This window comes from Gouania willdenowi, unplaced genomic scaffold (assembly GCF_900634775.1).
Source record: "Gouania willdenowi unplaced genomic scaffold, fGouWil2.1 scaffold_332_arrow_ctg1, whole genome shotgun sequence".
In the NCBI taxonomy this organism is placed as follows: domain Eukaryota; kingdom Metazoa; phylum Chordata; class Actinopteri; order Blenniiformes; family Gobiesocidae; genus Gouania; species Gouania willdenowi.
Genome location: NW_021145094.1, coordinates 1,821,751 through 1,840,266, shown reverse-complemented (window position 1 = coordinate 1,840,266; position 18,516 = coordinate 1,821,751). Strand labels below are relative to the sequence as shown.

Sequence of the window (18,516 nt, the reverse complement as noted above, 5' to 3'; positions counted from 1 at the left end):
CTATCTGCAGATACGTTTAAGTTCAGACTTCAGTCATTTAAAAATGATGTAATGAACGACCAAGTATGTTGAGTTACCAATGAGAACTGTGTCTTTAGATGCAGAGCTTTTATTCAGTGCAGATATCCTAGTGTACAGACTAACTGTAGGTGAAGTGGATCTGTGTCCTCTTAATCAGGAATTAAAACATGAAAAAAAATAATAATCATTAAAAAATTAGATATAATAAAAATAATATATTAAATAATAACTATTGAGTGCTCTGAGAAAATAACCTCCATTTAATGCTGTTTTGGCGTGGTGCATTATGTTAAATCTGATTGGTCGGCTATGATCTGATGCACTTGATTATTGTTTCATTTAATTTTGTGTAGTTTCAAAATGTCTGTTGATCATTTCAAAACAAAAAATCATAAATTACTAGTTATCTGTTGGGTGTAGAAAAGTAATGAATTCTGAGAAGTTTAACAGCTGTATTTGGTCCATCATGTCTAACAGGGACATGCTGCCTCTAACTTTTCTTTTTGGCTCATATTTTGTGTCTCTTCCCAGTAAACATGATACAAATAAAACATTAATAAACATTAAGTGTAATAATTCAGACTAACCAAAGCTCAATAATAACATAGACAAAAGTCTGGAAACTTTCTAATCACTTACTTTGAGTTGATTTAAAAAGTTTTTGAACTGTTGCTGATGATACTTAAAAACCCAAAGTATTTTTAGTATCAAAGAGCAATGGAGACTTCTGAGGAGAATTCCTTGTTGATGAAAGCTCAAAAACTGAAGAATGAAGGTTTTCTATGCTGAAGATGAAAGTTAGCTGCACTTCAAAGCCAAGTTGGTTTGTTTGTGCAGGTTGCTATGGAACACAGAAATATGGAACACTTGGTTTCTATAGCGATATTTTCAGGTGACTCAGTAGCCTCAGGTCATCTACATGCAGTGCCTGCACTAAAATATATCATTTACAGTTAGAAAAAATAGTCCAAACTAAAGTAAAATAAAAATAAATAAATTATATAATTCAAATTAAATGCACGGCACAATATAACACAATATTTTAGGATATTTTTTCTTGTCTTTAGCTTTTAGACCAGAACAGAAGGGGTCCATTAATTGGTCACATTCAAAGATTAAAGATTAAATCAGGGCTTTTGCTTTTATTTATTGGCATATATATTTTTACACATATACAAATCTATTATCTGCATTTAACCCATCCCTGAGGAGCAGTGAATGGGGTTAAGGGACTTGCTCAACATCCCACAGCGATTGCCCGGGGGAGATTTGAACCAGCGACCCTCCAATTACAAGCCCAGCGTTCTAAACCAATACACTCCACCATTAGGACACAACGCTACAAAGTTTACAATGCTTCCAAAATAACTTCTCTCCTCAGAGTAGGACTTAAACCATTGTCCATTTAGTCCAACCCACGTTTGAAATCTCTGAGAAAAAATGATGTGGTTCACAGTGTGAAATGCAGCACTTAGATCCTATCAAATGAGAACAGAAACTCTTCCTGAATCAGTGTTCAACCTTATTGATCACTTTGATCAGAGCTGTTTCTGTGCTGTGATCAGAACCAAAGCCTGATGTAAATGTATCAAATACTAATGTTGAAAGTTATTACCTCAGTTGGTTGAAGACCAGCTTCTCAATGATCTTGGCCATGAAAGGAAGGTTGGTGATTGGTCTTATCCAGTATAGAGGTAGCAGTTCATTATCTGACACAATCAGTCACAACTGACTTTAAAACAGGTTTAAAGAAGTGTGATGGCTTTGTGTCAAGGCAACCAGTTGATGGGTGAAGCTGCTGAACACTTTCTTCTATATTGTACGTTTCTATTACAACAGAAGTTCTAAACTTGTGATCGGGACCCAAACATTGGGTCACAGTCACATTTTCAGTGGGATGTAGAGAAAAAACATAAAAAAAACCTTTTGGTGTTATTGTAACTTCTCTCTTTCCATCTCTCACTGCAGACATTTTATTTTAAAAACTGATATTAAAAGTGGATTTTTACAAACTACTTATTTTTTACTCTTTAAACTGCACTTTTTCATTTATTTGTAAGTTGGTTAAAATGTTTCCTTTAGACTGTTATAACAGTGTGATTATTCTTTATGTTCAGTTTTGTATTATTTCACATAAAAACATGCTTCAGATTCCATTCACACATTTTTATTCATTTAAGAGAAAATAGAAGAGGAAGTAACAGATTCCAGAGGAAGTCCAGGTTGTTGTTGGTGCTGATGATGTGTGTGTAATGTCATTGGTTGGTTTGACTCTGAGATTAAGTGACATCATCTGTTCGTTTCCTCTTGTTTCTCTGGGATGATCATTTTGTTTTCTCAGCACAAACAACTTTGTCCTGACATCGTTTCTTCTTGTTTCTCTAAAACCAAACACATGAAACTTTTAATCAGCTGATAAAACACTTTCACAGGTTGCTGTGTCAACATGTCTGCAGAGTATAGACTTACATAGTTGATTCTGTTAGTCCAGCCAGGGTTCTGGATGGTGTGGAGGAGAGCATGCCCTACAGCCTCAGCATTATATCTATTTTTTTCCTCGAGTGACAATGTTTTCCACTGTGGATGGACAACAAGAGAAGTGTCAGTCACACACACCAAAGACCAAAGTTTAAAGATCACAGATCATTCCTGGAGGAACAAACGCTAACACTTTATTTGAAGTTTTATACATATGGCTGACATTATCTGTCATTAGCATGAATAAGGTGTCATGAAAGCTGTCATTGTGTGTTGTTTTGCTAAATGATGACACCTTTGGAGCTATGTTGGCATTTTCTGGATCTAGTGGGGTTAAGTAGCTGGGTTAGGAGTTAGGGCAGAGTTCACCAAGGGCACCAGGTGACCTTCATGGACCATGTGAGGGGCCTTCAGGAGCTCTAGGTACCAATGAACTCCATCTAAAATCTGATTAACTTTCCAGGATTCAAACTCACAAAGATAAATACAGACGACAGATGTAGTTAGTATTTCATAAAGTTAAATACTGCTACACGTGATAAAGTTTTAGTTTTAGATTAACCAGCCACTTACAGTTGCCTTCGACAATTCAGCGTTGATGAAAATGTATATATACATATGTATATATATATGTATACAGCGCTAGAGACGATAAAGAAACTTTGTTTTGAGGAAAAACAACAGTTTTTAAAAGATGAGAGACCAACACCTGAGTTACCAGAGCTTCAGCAAAGGTAAGGTCAGAACATTGATCGTATTTTTTACAGTGAATGGTAGGATTGACTTTATGGATGCTCCTCACCGAGGCTGTTTGAGTTGTTGTTGTTGTTGTTGTTGTTGTTGTTGTTGTTGTTGTTGTTATTATTTTCTTTGTGATTCTGTTTCCAACACAAACAACGGATGAGCTGCCGTGTCATGACATATATCTTGTTGGGAGAGTATGGAGGCTATATTAAATAATTGTTTATGTTTCTTTAATGGTGTTTATGATGTTGATTTTGTTAGATGGCTAAATACTTGTTCATGTCTTGTTGGCTTTTTTCTTTCTTATTATGAATTTTACATGTTGATAAGCGCATTGACATGACTTTGATGTAAACTGAGCTGAACAAATAAAGTTGAATTGAATTGAATTAACACTTGCCAGCAGAAACATATGAAATCGTCATTGGTGTTGACTTGCAACGTCCTGCCTACCCAACCCTAGTGCTCACGCACATCACTGATTGTTTCTGTTAGTAATGTATTGTATTAAGTTTCCATTTCATTATAATATTCAGATTTATCATAAATAATTGAACATGAACATGTATTTGAAGTTCCATTAAAGAGGGGTGGAGGTGGGGTCACATTTGAGCATTTAAAAATGTACTTGAAAGTAATGCAATAGTTACTTTCTGAAGTTACTTTTATAATTTGTAACTGAGTAAGTACATTACGTTACTTTTTGGAAGACGTATCTAGGAACTAATTACTTTTTAAGAATAACTTGCCCAACACTGGGTATGTTATATATAATATGATATGAATAAAATATATATTTTTAAAAACACAAGGTGGATTTTACAAATTTGAAATATTTTATAATTAGCTAAAATTGTTTTTTTTTGTAGCTAGTAAAATAGCAACATGGGGATTTTTTTTTTAAATGTAGAAAATGAAACAATTCAATAAATTAGGAGAGTGTTGCATGTCCATACTTAAACATTTCCAACCTTTTAAAGTGCATGTTATTATCTTACCCTGTAATTAAAGTGAAACCGTGAAAACGTAATATTTAAGAATCTCTTTTCTAACTGGTAGCCCTTTAGACTATGCAGGACCTATGAAGTAGCTCACAGTTTCAGAAAGGTTGGTGACCCCTGGGTTAGGACTTAGGGTAACAAACAACACTTATTGACAGCCTTAATGAGACCTTACCCATGCTAATGACAGGTGTCATGTCATAATAATGACAGCGTAATGTCAGCCTTTATGTATAAAACTTCAAGTGTTACTGAACAAATTCACTCACCCGTTCACCAAGGACTTTGTTTACCACAGTGCTCATCCTCTCACCCAGCTCCTCCTCCACAGACTTCCTGTTCTCCTTCAGGAAGAGCATGAAGGCGTTGGGGGGCTTTTTAACATACGGCTCGTTTGCCACCTTCACCTCCTTAATCTTCTTTGCCGTTCTGGAGGAACAAAACACAAATACACAGTGTAAGAGCACGATCCGGACTAAGACACAAGAAAGACATGTAGGATTAAAACAACTCACTGTGAGACTGGGCCCTTCACTGGGGCCATCACTGGGGCCATCACTGAGGAATTTTGTGGGGGGCAGTACTCCGCTTTCAACAAGATGGTGTCGACTGTACGGTCCTCAATGGTTGGGGCCCCATATCTGACATCAATCAACACTATAGGGCCAGGTTTACAGTGGCCCCTGTACTGGCCTCCATGTTGGGCTCCGTACCTGTGCTCTTGATTGGGGACCTTTTTCTGAAAAGCAAAAGAACATCTATATTTTAGGAAGAATCAATAACACATTAACATTATTAAGTAGAAAATTCTACAGAAGGGGAAGGGGGCGTGTCCAGGTTCTTACCAGCTGAACATACTCCTGCTTTTCCCGGGCACACATCCGCTCATCAACAGGACACAAAACATCCTCCAGACTCTGAGGGAGGAAATCATGTATTAGTAACAAAGGGTAAAATAATGTAAGCATTAAGATCAGTGATATTTACAAACACTTTACACCAGTTATGCAGAGAACCACAATAATAATATACAGAATGATCTCATCAATCATCCAAAGTTAGAGAAAGAACAACTGAACAAAAGCTTCATCTTTAAGGAGAATGTTTCTGTCAATAACTGTAATAACTACTTCTACCAGTAGAAATTCACTGATACAATTATTATATATGAATATAGAGCTTCATTTGTGTTTAGGTTATGTCTTACTTCAGTTAAAGTTGGCTGTTGAACAGCAGGATGAGATGGAGGTGGAAGTGGGGGGTTAGTGACCTCCTGGAGCCCCTCCTCTGAATCCTGAGGATGGAGATGCTTCCAATGCTCTGCTTTCCACCTCAAGGTGATTATTTTCTTCATAATGTCTAACATTGACACATAGAAACATTAATGCTCACTAACTGTGATCTACTACAGTGTAATAATTCACAGACTAACCAAAGCTCAATGACATTATGGATCACTGTTAAACAGCTGCTAACAGTTTACCACACTACATGCTAATCACTGCAGAGATGAAAGACATCTCATTTACATCACTGTTACATTGCATTTCTCTCTATTGATCATTTTTAAGATGTTTATGTAGAAACACATAACACCCAGGACACTGTCACATTAAGTCTGGAAACATAATATCACCTTAAAAGCACTTACTTTGAGTTTACTTAAAATGTTTTTTAAACTGTTTTAATATCAAAGAGCGATGGAGACTTCTGAGGAGAATTCCTTGTTGATGAAAGCTCAAAAACTGAAGAATGAAGGTTTTCTATGCTGAAGATGAAAGTTAGCTGCACTTCAAAGCCAAGTTGGTTTGTTTGTACAAGTTGCTATGGAACACAGAAATATGGAACACTTGGTTTCCATAGTGATAATTTCAGGTGACTCAGTAGCCTCAGGTCATCTACATGCAGTGCCTGCACTAAAATATATCGTTTACAGTTAGAAAAAAATAGTCCAAACTAAACTAAAAAAAAAAAAAAAAAAAAAGATAGAATTCAAATTAAATGCACGGCACAATGTAACAATTTTAGGATATTTTTTCTTCTCTTTAGCTTTTAGACCAGAACAGAAGGGGTCCATTAATTGGTCACATTCAAAGATTAAAATATTAAATCAGGGCTTTTGCTTTTATTTATTGGCATATACTGTATATTTTTACACATATACAAATCTATTATATGCATTTAACCCATCCCTGAGGAGCAGTGAATGGGGTTAAGGGACTTGCTCAACATCCCACAGCGATTGCCCGGGCGAGATTTGAACCAGCGACCCTCCAATTACAAGCCCAGCATTCTAAACCAATACACTCCACCATTAGGACACAACTCTACAAAGTTTACAATACTTCCAAAATAACTTCTCTCCTCAGAGTAGGACTTAAACCATTGTCCATTTAGTCCAACCCACGTTTGAAATCTCTGAGAAAAAATGTTGTGGTTCACAGTGTGAAATGCAGCACTTAGATCCTATCAAATGAGAACAGAAACTCTTCCTGAATCAGTGTTCAACCTTATTGATCACTTTGATCAGAGCTGTTTCTGTGCTGTGATCAGAACCAAAGCTTGACAGAAATGTATCAAATACTAATGTTGAAGGTTATTAACCCTTAGATTGTATATCCTGTTTCAAAAACTGGTTGTCATCAAATTATCTCCAGATAAATTCAAACAATACAGAAACTCTGATCATTGCTCCTGATAAAAACATCCTCTAATTAAAAACTCTCTTGGTGATCTGGACTCATCTGTTAAAACCAGCCTCAGAAACCTTGGGGTTGTTTTTGATCAGTCCATGTCTTTGGAGGGACATTGTCGTCAATTGACTAAAAACTGTTTTTACCACCTGAGAAATATCTCTACAGTGAGGCATCTTTTATCAAAATCAGATCTGGAACTGGTCATACACCCATTTATATCATCTCGTATTGACTACTGTAATTCTGTTTTTACTTGTTTTAATAAGTCGACCCTAAACAGACTCCAGATCGTTCAGAACGCTGCTGCCAGACTTTTAACTGGTGCTTCTAGAACATCCCATATCAACACCATTCTTGCTACTCTGCACTGGCTTCCAGTTAAGTTTCGCATAGAATATAAAATATTAGTTCTCACGTTCCGAGCATTACATGGTCAGGCCCCTAAATATATCTCGGACTTGTTGTGCCCCTACTCATCAGGGCGATGCCTTCGGTCTTCAGGTCAGGGTCTCCTAAAGACCCCAAAAACTAAATTTAAAACCAGAGGAGACCTGGCGTTCCAGGCTGTAGCTCCCAGACTCTGGAATAACCTGCACCAGTCTCTCAGGGAGCTCAACTGTGTGGTAAATGGTAAATGGTAAATGGACTTGATTTATATAGAGCTTTATCACCACACTGAAGCAGTCCCAAAGCGCTTTACATATCAGCTCATTCACCCAATCACTCTCACATTCACACACCAGTGGGACAGGACTGCCATGCAAGGCGCTAGTCAACCACTGGGAGCAACTTAGGGTTCAGTGTCTTGCCCAAGGACACTTCGACACATAGTCAGGTACTGGGTTCGAACCCCCAACCTCTCGATCAGAAGACGACCCTCACGTGAGCTGGGTTTAGACTGTCGTGAGGCAGGTTAGTTTTACCCTACTGATGATGTGTTGTTGCAATAGTAAAACCTCGTGGGTAGTAAACATAGTGGACACTTTTAAAAAACTGCTAAAGACTACACGTTACAGGAAAGCTTTTAGTTACTGGATTTTAATTTTTATTTATCCTTTAATGTTGCTGTTCTTATGATGTTTATGCACTCTTGTTTTATTATTATATTGTGTTGCACTTGTACTTTTACCACAACTCTGGACAGCACTTTGTGATTTTATCTGCAAAAAGCGCTTTATAAATAAAACTTACTTACTTACTTACTTACTGATCGTGGAGCTGCAAACGTCTCGGCCGTGCCGGCCCAGACGGCTGCGGCCGAGACTTCCGCTGGGCAGCCCGGTCCGACTACGGGGACGGAAGACGCTGAAAGGGGTTCGGAGCATCAGGTGGAGGAGTGATCGGGGGTCAATGATGGTATTGAGGTGTTGGGTGAGGTGGAGAGTGAAACGGGTAAGGATGATGATAAGGGACTGGAGGTACTTGAGATAAGGGGGGAGATGGGTGGAGACAACAGAGAGGCAGGTGAGCAGGGGGAGAATGTAAAGGTGATTGATGAGATGATTGTTGAGCTTAGTGAGACTGGTGGGGCTGTGGGTGGCCTGGTGGAGAGGGAGGAGGCAGGTGAAGTTGGTGAGACAGGGAGAGCGGTGGAGGGTGTGCGTGAGGAGCGCACAGTTACTGAGGCTATGGTGCCTATAGATGAAGGTGTGTCAGAGGGTGCTCCTGTAGTGGAGCGGCTTAGTCAGCACAGGAGTGTACTGCCAGTGCTGCTGCTGCTGTGTGCAGCGCTGGACGGGTGAGGGCAGGGGTGAGTGAAGCAGTCAGCAGTGACAGTGATGAGTGTGTGTCTGACAGTAGTGATGTTTCTTACACTCTCTCTCAGACAACAGTCAGCCAAGAAAACAACTTTTATTCAGAGAAAATGTTTAAAGCATTCCTGCAGCAGACCAAAGCCATGAAAGGACTTGATTTGGAACAACATTTTCCCGATAAATACATTTTTCATAATTCAGCAAAACACATCATTAAAGGTAGAGCTACATCAGATCTCACTGAACAAGACATTTTCAGACTCAAAAAGCAGATGATTAAAGTTAGAAAACAGCTTAATTTATAGTTTATGATCAGGATTTTAGTTGTTTTTCTCCTTTTTATTTGGTTCAGGTTTTTTTCTTTTATCCTCCTCTTTTCTTATGAATTCTTTTAGGGTGGGGTCATTAAACATAAATGGGGCGAGAGAGGAAAAAAAAGGCACTAGTGTTCGACACAACATGGAGAAAAAACACTGATGTGTTGTTTATGCAAGAAACACATAGTGATGACTGTAAAGAGAGAGACTGGGTTAAAGAATGGGAAGGGGAGGTGATCCTGAGCCACAACACCACGTCCAGTGGTGGAGTAGGTTTCATTTTCTCCACACTGTAAACCCAGATTTTGTTTCTAATTAAACTTACGAGTGATCATTACTTATTCTTTTATGTTTAGTAAAAACCTGCTATCATTACTAAACAACATTAGTTGTTTGTACTATTTAGCTGAAAGATTCATTGCACTAATCAGGTTTAGCAGAGATAACTTGGTATGTTTACTTTCATAAGAAAGGGGAGGGGGCTAATTCAAAAACCTGTCTGGTCACGTGACAAGACCAGCGTCTGGTAACGCGCGTCCAAGGGGCTCTACACCTAGCGGGATGAGCACAGGCATCGGCAGCAGATGGCACCCTGACCAGGAAGAAACCTTACTCCAAGTGGAATGGTTAGTATGTAAAATAACTATTGTAGACTAGTTATAGTTATCTTTGTGGGATAATTTGTTGACGCAGCTTTTTTTCTGTCTAATGTTACTGTTTGAACCTGTGCATGTCGTGAATACGTGCTTATTGCTAACACTAAAGTTAGCTAATGTCCACTCAAAAGTGTCAGCTGAAGTTAGCTTAGTGTTATCAGTCTCCTCACATACCGGCGAGTTTGCTCGACTGTATCACAGTGTTTCCCACACATAGATTCGACATAACTCCGAACGCCACAGAAAATAATAAGTACAGGAAATGACAATAAGTAGTCAAATAGAAATAGTTTGTGACAGTTCATATGGTTAATCATTTGTTTTAGAAGTGTTTAGATTTTTTTTTTTTTTTTTTTTTTTAAAGTTAGAACCGAAGGTGAAGTATCCCCTCTGCCTGCAGCAGGTGCAGGTGAGAGGAGACGGGCGGGAGGAGAAGCGGTTAGAATATGCTAAACACGGAGTTTCAACTTGACTTTTGCGGGTAAAAGAAAAAGTTTTCCAGTCAGTATTGATCCCCTGGTACCGCCAGGACTTTATACAGCTAACCTAGGACGGTTTTGGTGAGTTTCCTTTTAGTTATATCTTATTTTCGGAATTGTGACGAGTTAACAGCATACTGTAACGGGCTAATTAAGACTCAAACTCCATCTGTAAAACAGGAAAAAACTTGATTACTCGAAATAACTACTTTGACCGAATATATCTGTGTTAAACCCCTTGTATTTTATTTTACTGTCATTATAAGCCTGTATTTTGCGTTAATCGCCTGTTTTTGCACTTGTGAAGTTCAACATGAAAGCTGTCGCCTCGTTAAGTTGACCAGTGTTAGAGATTTTATTTTTGCTTTTTTATTTGACAATTTTATATGAATGCACTGTATTTTTCAGGTGTTCATGGAGTTCAGCAGGATTGTGAGCAAGAACCTCAAGCAGGAATTCTATGAGAGCATCGATGGGCACAGTCCTCGTCTCCTCGAGTTATTTCAATCCAAGAGAGGGAATGTTGGACAGTTGTTGACACAGATTTCACTACAGACCAATGTAGGTCCATACACATTATGTACTTGGCATCGTTTTTCACAGGTTTTGTAAAAACAACATATCACAATGCTACTCTATTAGTTGTATAATTCATTCCAAACATTGCTTGGTTTGTTTAAGCTTTCTTATAGATATTTATTTGTTTTTCATTTTAGCTATCTAACTTGTGGTACTGTGTTTAATTCCCAAAAGACTACAGAGCCAACTGCGATCCGGACACAGGTGCTCAGAGGGCTTCCTATCATCCTTGGGGACAGCTCCACAAACTTCTTCAAAGTAGGCTTTGTGAGTAAGCTCTTGCTTTCTTATAATTTTCACCATTATTTATTTTTCACCATGGCACTCTTATATTGATTAAAGTTGTTTTTCAAATGAGAAATCTAATGTAATGATTGTGCTCTTCTGGTATTCTTTATTAAGGAATCTGATGATGATGATTCTTTTCGTGACCTTGACATTGGGATACTTCTCATTGAGCGTGAAGGTGCAGTGCTCACATCTTCCCAGCATCTCAGTCCAGCCTCGTTGAAAATCATCATTGAGGGAGAAGTCGTGATGGATAACATTCAAGATCTGCCAAAAGCAATGTGCATTCTGTTTGGACTCACATATGCACTCTATCTTAACTACCCCAAGACTATGAAGCTTACATTTCAGTTCATCCAACAGGTATTGCTCTCATTAGGCCACACTGACCTAAAGCCAAAGCTACAGACTTTGAAAAATCAGCTTGCAATGTAAAGAGATGTCAAGTCAACTGTAAGAAGCTGTTGACAAATTTTTTACTTTCTGACCTGTGGGGCAAACCTTTTTATTTTCTGTAAAACAAACGAACAGACACACACACACACACAACAGACACATTCAACACCCATACACAATACACACAAACAGCACAGACACGTACAACACACACAACACAGACACGTACAACACACACAACACAGACACGTACAACACACACAACACAGACACGGACAACACGCACAACACAGACACGGACAACACGCACAACACAGACACGGACAACACGCACAACACAGACATGGACAACACGCACAACACAGACACGTACAACACACACAACACACACGTACAACACACACAACACAGACACGGACAACACGCACAACACACACACGGACAACACGCACAACACACACGTACAACACACACAACACACACGTACAACACACACAACACACACGTACAACACACACAACACAGACACGGACAACACCCACACACACATACAACGCCTACACACATAATTGTTTAAATGATTTGAAATGACCTTTTGCAGATTAATCATTTCAGGTTGTACATGTTGATGCTGACCTGATAAGTTTGTCACAAAAAGATTGGCTGTGTTTTGCCATTTGTCTTAAGAATAAAATGCATTGGAGCATTTAGAGGTGTTTGTTTTTTTCCATCCAATTTAATTGAAGCAATGTTTTATACCATATTTAAAAAAATATTAAGTATAAAGTTAATAAATGATGAGTAGCAATAACAAGTCATAATAGCTAGTTTTATCTAATTTTTGGGTACACACTACTAATAAATATAAATACTAAACTTAAGGTTCCATGTTCATACAGCTCGACATGTTTAGTTTCAGCTTGTGTAAAAAATTAAGGTTCCATGTTAATACAGCTCGACATGTTTAGTTTCAGCTTGTGTAAAAACTAAAGTGGTATAGGGCAACGGGTTTCCACGCAATTTGTGAGTAAAGTCAACTAATTCGGGTTAAGAGTGCAGGACTTTTATTCCCACAAATGTAGAGGTTGAGCATGTGGTAAAGGGCAGGTGTCTATTGGTTAAAGCCCAATGTGATATCCACACACTGGTCTTTGTTAATATTTATGCTCCAACAAACGGTTCAGAGAGGAAGAACTTTTTAGAAATAGTTAAAGTGAGGTTGGATCGCTGTGGCCTGGAGGAGTTTTTATTCTTGGGTGGGGATTTTAACTGTACTGAATTTGAGTTTTTAGATCGTAATCATGCAGAGCCACACCCGGCTTCCCAGCGCGTTCTGAGACAGCTGATCAGCACGCATGGCCTCGTGGATGTGTGGAGGAGGGTACACGCAGACTGCAGACAATATACTTGGTCCCACCTGACAGAAAACAGGATATCATCAGCCAGGCTTGATCGTTTTTACTGTTTTAAACACCATTTTAATGTTTTTAAGCGCTGCGACATAGTGCCAGCTGGTTTTACTGATCATTGTTTGGTTTTGTGTCACGTTGCCATGAAAAACATTTTACCAAGGAGTGTGTACTGGCATTTTAACTCATTTTAACCTCTTTTGTAAAGGTTTTAGTGAGATTTTTAGTTTTTTCTGGAACACCTTTAGACGTAGGAAAGCTGAGTTTAAATGTCTTAAGCAGTGGTGGGACTATGGCAAAACGCAGATTAATTTAATTTAATTTAATTTAATTTAATTTAATTTAATTTAATCAGATCTAATCAAATTTAAATTAATTTAATCAAATCAAATCAAATCAAATTAAATTAAATTAAATTAAATTAAATTAAATTAAATTAAATTAAATTAAATTAAATCTAATCTAATCTAATCTAATTTAATTTAATTTAATTTAATTTAATTTAATCAAGTCAAATCTAAACTATTTTAATTAAATTAGTTTAGATTTAATCAAATCAAATAAATCCAATCCAATCCAATCCAATCCAATTTAAATTAAATTATATTAAATTAAATTAAATCAAATTAAATCTAGTCAAATCTAATCTAATCAAATTAAATCAAATCAAATCAAAGCTAATTTAATTTAATCAAATCAAATCAAATCAAATCAAATCAAATCAAATCTAATCTAATCTAATCTAATCTAATCTAATTAATCTAATCTAATCAAATCTGATTTAATTTAATTTAATTTAATCTCCAGGCCATTTCAGGTCGCATTTTACATTTAATTTTTAATTATTATTACATTAAAATATGGCATATTTACAGGAAAGAGGGGTAAATTACTGGAGTTTCGCGGCCAAAACTTGATACAAGAAAGTGTGAATAAACAAACAGGTTTGTTTTTTCCCCTTTTCTTTTTCTCTTTCTCATGGCCCGGCCCACCGGCTCAATCCCCGGTGTCCCCGGATGCCAGTCCACCCCTGCCAAGATGAGACTGTTTTCTTCCATCCATAACATTAGGAATACTCTCAGGTGATTGGATGTGAAGGGATTATTGTATTTCTTCAGCCTGTACTGTTAGTCTGACAGACTTACTGTTTGTAGGCTGTTCTCATTTTACAGGTGAAAAAAACACATGAAAATAGTGGTGGGAAGTTGTGACTGGGTCATAGATTATTGAAGCTCATCTGTGTTACCTGAAATAAGAGTCTCTGCAGAGTCTCCATCTTGTGGCTCACTTGGTGATGCTTTTCAGGTTGTTTTTAATGTTACTCAAAGCACTTTTGGGATTTTTAACATCCACAGTTTGTGATCTGTGAAGATCATCAGAGATGCAAAAACCAGACGAGCTTTTTAACCCAGACACTAACGTTGAAACTCTATCATCACTCTCTATTACAGTCCTAATCAAAGCCATAGCAGAGGCTGACATAATCTCAGCCTCTACCATGTCATCATGTCTACTTGGTTTAGATACATTTAGGTCATTCAGGGAATAAGCTGACTCATATGTTTTTCATTATATAGCTCCAAATAGCTGAAGCTGTGCATTTCTGCTGGTATTTACAGTGAGCTGAAGGAATGTTTCTAGTCTGTGTGTGTGTATATTAGACTGTAGTTTGCCCTGAAAGGAGCTCAGTTTTGTTAATAACTACATATTTTATTTATAACATTGTCAACAATGAGGAAGCAAAGTGAAGTTAATCAGGAAACATGCAAGAGTTTTAATAAATAGATCAAAAGGACAAAATATACTAATTTAGTAAATATGAATGAAATAAATTTCAGTCAGGACTGCTTTAGTCAAAATAAATGATTTATTTACAATAAATGTGCATTAGGATTTGTATAGCGCCTTTGAGTGCTTTACATGGATATGCATACAATCATATATTTGGTGGTATGGGTCTGTTCTGGGACCTCCTTGTCCTTTCCATGAGCTTACATGGAAAGCCGGAGGCAGGGAGAGCACTCCTCCCTGACCTTCCCTGAGCCCTAGCTAAAGGCTAAAGCAAGGAGAGCGGTTTAGCAGAAACCCCCTGGAACAGATCACAGCATATGTTAATGATAAAAAAATGACACCCAGTTACTTGGATACATACTGACCAGGAGGAGTTGGGGCGGAGGTGGGTTGCGCAATGCTTGCTGAGGAGGTAAAAGGCAGCTGTCGCGGTTTAAGTCGTGCTTCCTGTATGCTGTGACCAATAAGGGGCCAGTTTGTTGACTGAAGGTGTGGCTGGCTTGACGTCAGAGGCCTGCCTGAACTAACGCTATGCTCAATTAATAAATGTCCCCATCCTATGTAGTCAGGTAGTGTGGTTTGTTTAATTAGAAAAAAAATAAAATTTAGTCCTGATGTCATTTTAATGCACTTTGAGAAGCTTTAGAAACTAAATTAGATGTTAAAAAAAAAAAAAAAAGAAACCTGTATTGTGTACTGTAGAACTAACACATTGTTTTTATGTGAGGAAACCTGCACCTCAGTGTCTGTATTGAGATATTGGAGATACTTTTTCAAAATGAATTGATAAATAAAGACACATTACTGTTTGTCTTTCAGAGTACAGTCTGTGCAGAAACTGTAGTTTAACGTATATGACTCGTAGGAAGCATTAAAATGATAATGAATCTTTTCAGTGATGAACAAAATCTGCCTCCTGCAGCAGTCGAGAGTTTAGATCCTTTCTCTGTCGCACTCGTTTCCTCTTTCTTTGCACTTTGAATAAATAATGTGAATTTATTTAGGATAGATTCTCTTTTCTGTTTGTCTATTGAATAATCACTGAACCATTGGTAACAATTTCAGAATTTTTGGAGACCAAAGTGCATGTGATAATTATTGAAATGTGGTGAAACGACCCTTGTGTTAACAATGACCTTCCTTCAGTGAAGGCCTTTTCTGGTAAAAACACTGACCACATCACAATTTCTGATGCATCCACTACGCTTTTAGAAATCCAACGTAAAAGTATTTGGGGAGGTGAAAAAGAATGTGTTAATCTGTGTTCATTTATTATTGACAAATATGAATCAATACTTACATTTCCAAAGATCAATTATGACATTCTGTGAAGCTCATTAACATTACAACAAAGCTGAGAATGTGAGTACAGTATAATTTAAATGTTTGGGGTCTAAAACTTCAAACTTGTGAAATATTAAATTTGCACAGTTTATTTATGATAAACTAATGTCAAATGTTTCAATTTTCTAAATAAATGTTGCTGGTCTCTCTTTAAAACAGATGAACATGATGTGTTAGAGCAGATATGAACAACTTTCATCAGAAATAAGGGTAAAAAAAGAAAAATCTATTTAGTTCATTTAGTTACTATCATGCTTAAAATGTAAATCATGTACAGTGGGGCAAAAAAGTATTTAGTCAGCCACCAATTGTGCAAGTTCTCCCACTTAAAATGATGACAGAGGTCTGTAATTTTCATCATAGGTACACTTCAACTGTGAGAGACAGAATGTGAAAAAAAAAATCCAGGAATTCACATTGTAGGATTTTTAAAGAATTTATTTGTAAATTATGGTGGAAAATAAGTATTTGATCAATAACAAAAATTCAACTCAATACTTTGTAATATAACCTTTGTTGGCAATAACAGAGGTCAAACGATTACTATAGGTCTTTACCAGGTTTGCACACACAGTAGCTGGTATTTTGGCCCATTCCTCCATGCAGATCTTCTCGAGAGCAGTGATGTTTTGGGGCTGTCGCCGAGCAACACAGACTTTCAACTCCCTCCACAGATTTTCTATGGGGTTGAGGTCTGGAGACTGGCTAGGCCACTCCAGGACTTTCAAATGCTTCTTACGGAGCCACTCCTTCGCTGCCCGGGCGGTGTGTTTGGGATCATTGTCATGCTGGAAGACCCAGCCACGTTTCATCTTCAAAGCTCTCACTGATGGAAGGAGGTTTTGGCTCAAAATCTCACGATACATGGCCCCATTCATTCTTTCCTTAACACGGATCAGTCGTCCTCTCCCCTTAGCAGAAAAATAGCCCCAAAGCATGATGTTTCCACCCCCATGCTTCACAGTAGGTATGGTGTTCTTGGGATGCAACTCAGTATTCTTCTTCCTCCAAACACGACGAGTTGAGTTTATACCAAAAAGTTCTATTTTGGTTTCATCTGACCACATGACATTCTCCCAATCCTCTGCTGTATCATCCATGTGCTCTCTGGCAAACTTCAGACGGGCCTGGACATGCACTGGCTTAAGCAGGGGGACACGTCTGGCACTGCAGGATTTGATTCCCTGTCGGCGTAGTGTGTTACTGATGGTAACCTTTGTTACTTTGGTCCCAGCTCTCTGCAGGTCATTCACCAGGTCCCCCGTGTGGTTCTGGGATTTTTTGCTCACCGTTCTCATGATCATTTTGACCCCACGGGATGAGATCTTGCGTGGAGCCCCAGATCGAGGGAGATTATCAGTGGTCTTGTATGTCTTCCATTTTTTGATAATTGCTCCCACAGTTGATTTTTTCACACCAAGCTGCTTGCCTATTGTAGATTCACTCTTCCCAGTCTGGTGCAGGTCTACAATTCTTTTCCTGGTGTCCTTCGACAGCTCTTTGGTCTTGGCCATAGTGGAGTTTGGAGTCTGACTGTTTGAGGTTGTGGACAGGTGTCTTTTATACAGATAATATAATAATTGTTCCACTATTTTTGAATCTGTCAAACACCTTTAATGGTTGGTTTTCTTTAAGTCTATGACAAAGTTGTTTATGATGTATATGCAAACACTCATCTCACGTCATATATTTAAATCCAGCTTCAGGTAGTCCAGTTTGTTTTCCAGGGAAAAGACATTAGAACACAGGATGGAAGGAAGCGGCGTTTTTTGAGGATTAGCTTTTAGCTTGGTTGCTAGCCCCGCTCGGCATCCCTGCTCCTGCTTCTGATCACACCGCTTATGTCTCCTCTGCTGGCGGACACCGCTGGTACGAGACTCCACTGCTTCACAGGCTGCTGGTTGTAGCTGGCTCCGTAGGAGGTCCAGATCTTCACATCTACCGGACTATAACTCTTTGTTTTGCCTAAATCTAAGATTTCCTGGTGGTCGTATTCTATTTTATAGTAACTACGCTGCAGGTTCACTGAGAAATGATTAGAGGTGACTGAGTTATCTGCTGATATATATCTGTTGCTAACGCGAGCCTCTACAGACGCAGCCTGTAGAGATGTTATAGGATACATGGGGTGAAGCTGCCCCGTGTAGTTAGTACCACCTAACTCTACAAACTTCTAGAAGATTTAAGGTCTTCTGCTGTGTGTGGGCTTGGTGAAATCCAGGTAGTTGATGATATATGCCAGAGACGGCGTTGTTCAGGGACGACTTCTTCTTCCTGTGTTTTATGGCAGGTGACACTCTCAGGGATGGCTCTGCTGTAAATAGACTTATACTCAAAAAGGTACTACAGGTTGGCCAGGTCAGCAATATTTATTAATGTTTATATAATTATATAATCTAAAAATAACAAAATAAAACAACTCATATGGCATGACAGCTAAGGACATGTTTCTTAACACTCAAATTAAGATTTTAAGTATTTCAAACATATTTAAAAACTGAAAATGTACAATATTTCTATATATTGCACCTTTCATAAGGTTCCTCCTGTCAGGGTTTGGTGT

At 38.1% G+C, this 18,516-nt stretch overlaps 1 protein-coding gene across 1 annotated transcript; it reads right to left on the bottom strand.

The window, feature by feature from the left end:
* Nucleotides 1–4,492: 4,492 nt before the first annotated feature.
* LOC114459616 (uncharacterized) lies at nucleotides 4,493–5,984 on the bottom strand. The gene is made up of 5 exons (XM_028441800.1): nucleotides 5,896–5,984; nucleotides 5,452–5,603; nucleotides 5,090–5,161; nucleotides 4,760–4,983; nucleotides 4,493–4,673 (listed from the first exon to the last, which is right to left on the bottom strand). Exons 2-5 carry the CDS (start codon nucleotides 5,596–5,598, stop codon nucleotides 4,493–4,495), a joined length of 624 nt encoding a protein of 207 aa, XP_028297601.1. The 5' UTR covers nucleotides 5,599–5,603; nucleotides 5,896–5,984.
* Between the last annotated feature and the right edge of the window lie 12,532 nt (nucleotides 5,985–18,516).

Bases quoted from the DNA above. Each gene is read 5' to 3' on its own strand.
- LOC114459616 (XM_028441800.1), bottom strand. From the start codon at position 5,598: ATGAAGAAAATAATCACCTTGAGGTGGAAAGCAGAGCATTGGAAGCAT. The intron at 4,984-5,089 runs GTAAGAACCTGG...TTTGCTTTTCAG, and splicing joins AGCAGGAGTATGTTCAGCTG to AAAAAGGTCCCCAATCAAGA. The intron at 4,674-4,759 runs GTGAGTTGTTTT...TTGTTCCTCCAG, and splicing joins GTGAAGGGCCCAGTCTCACA to AACGGCAAAGAAGATTAAGG.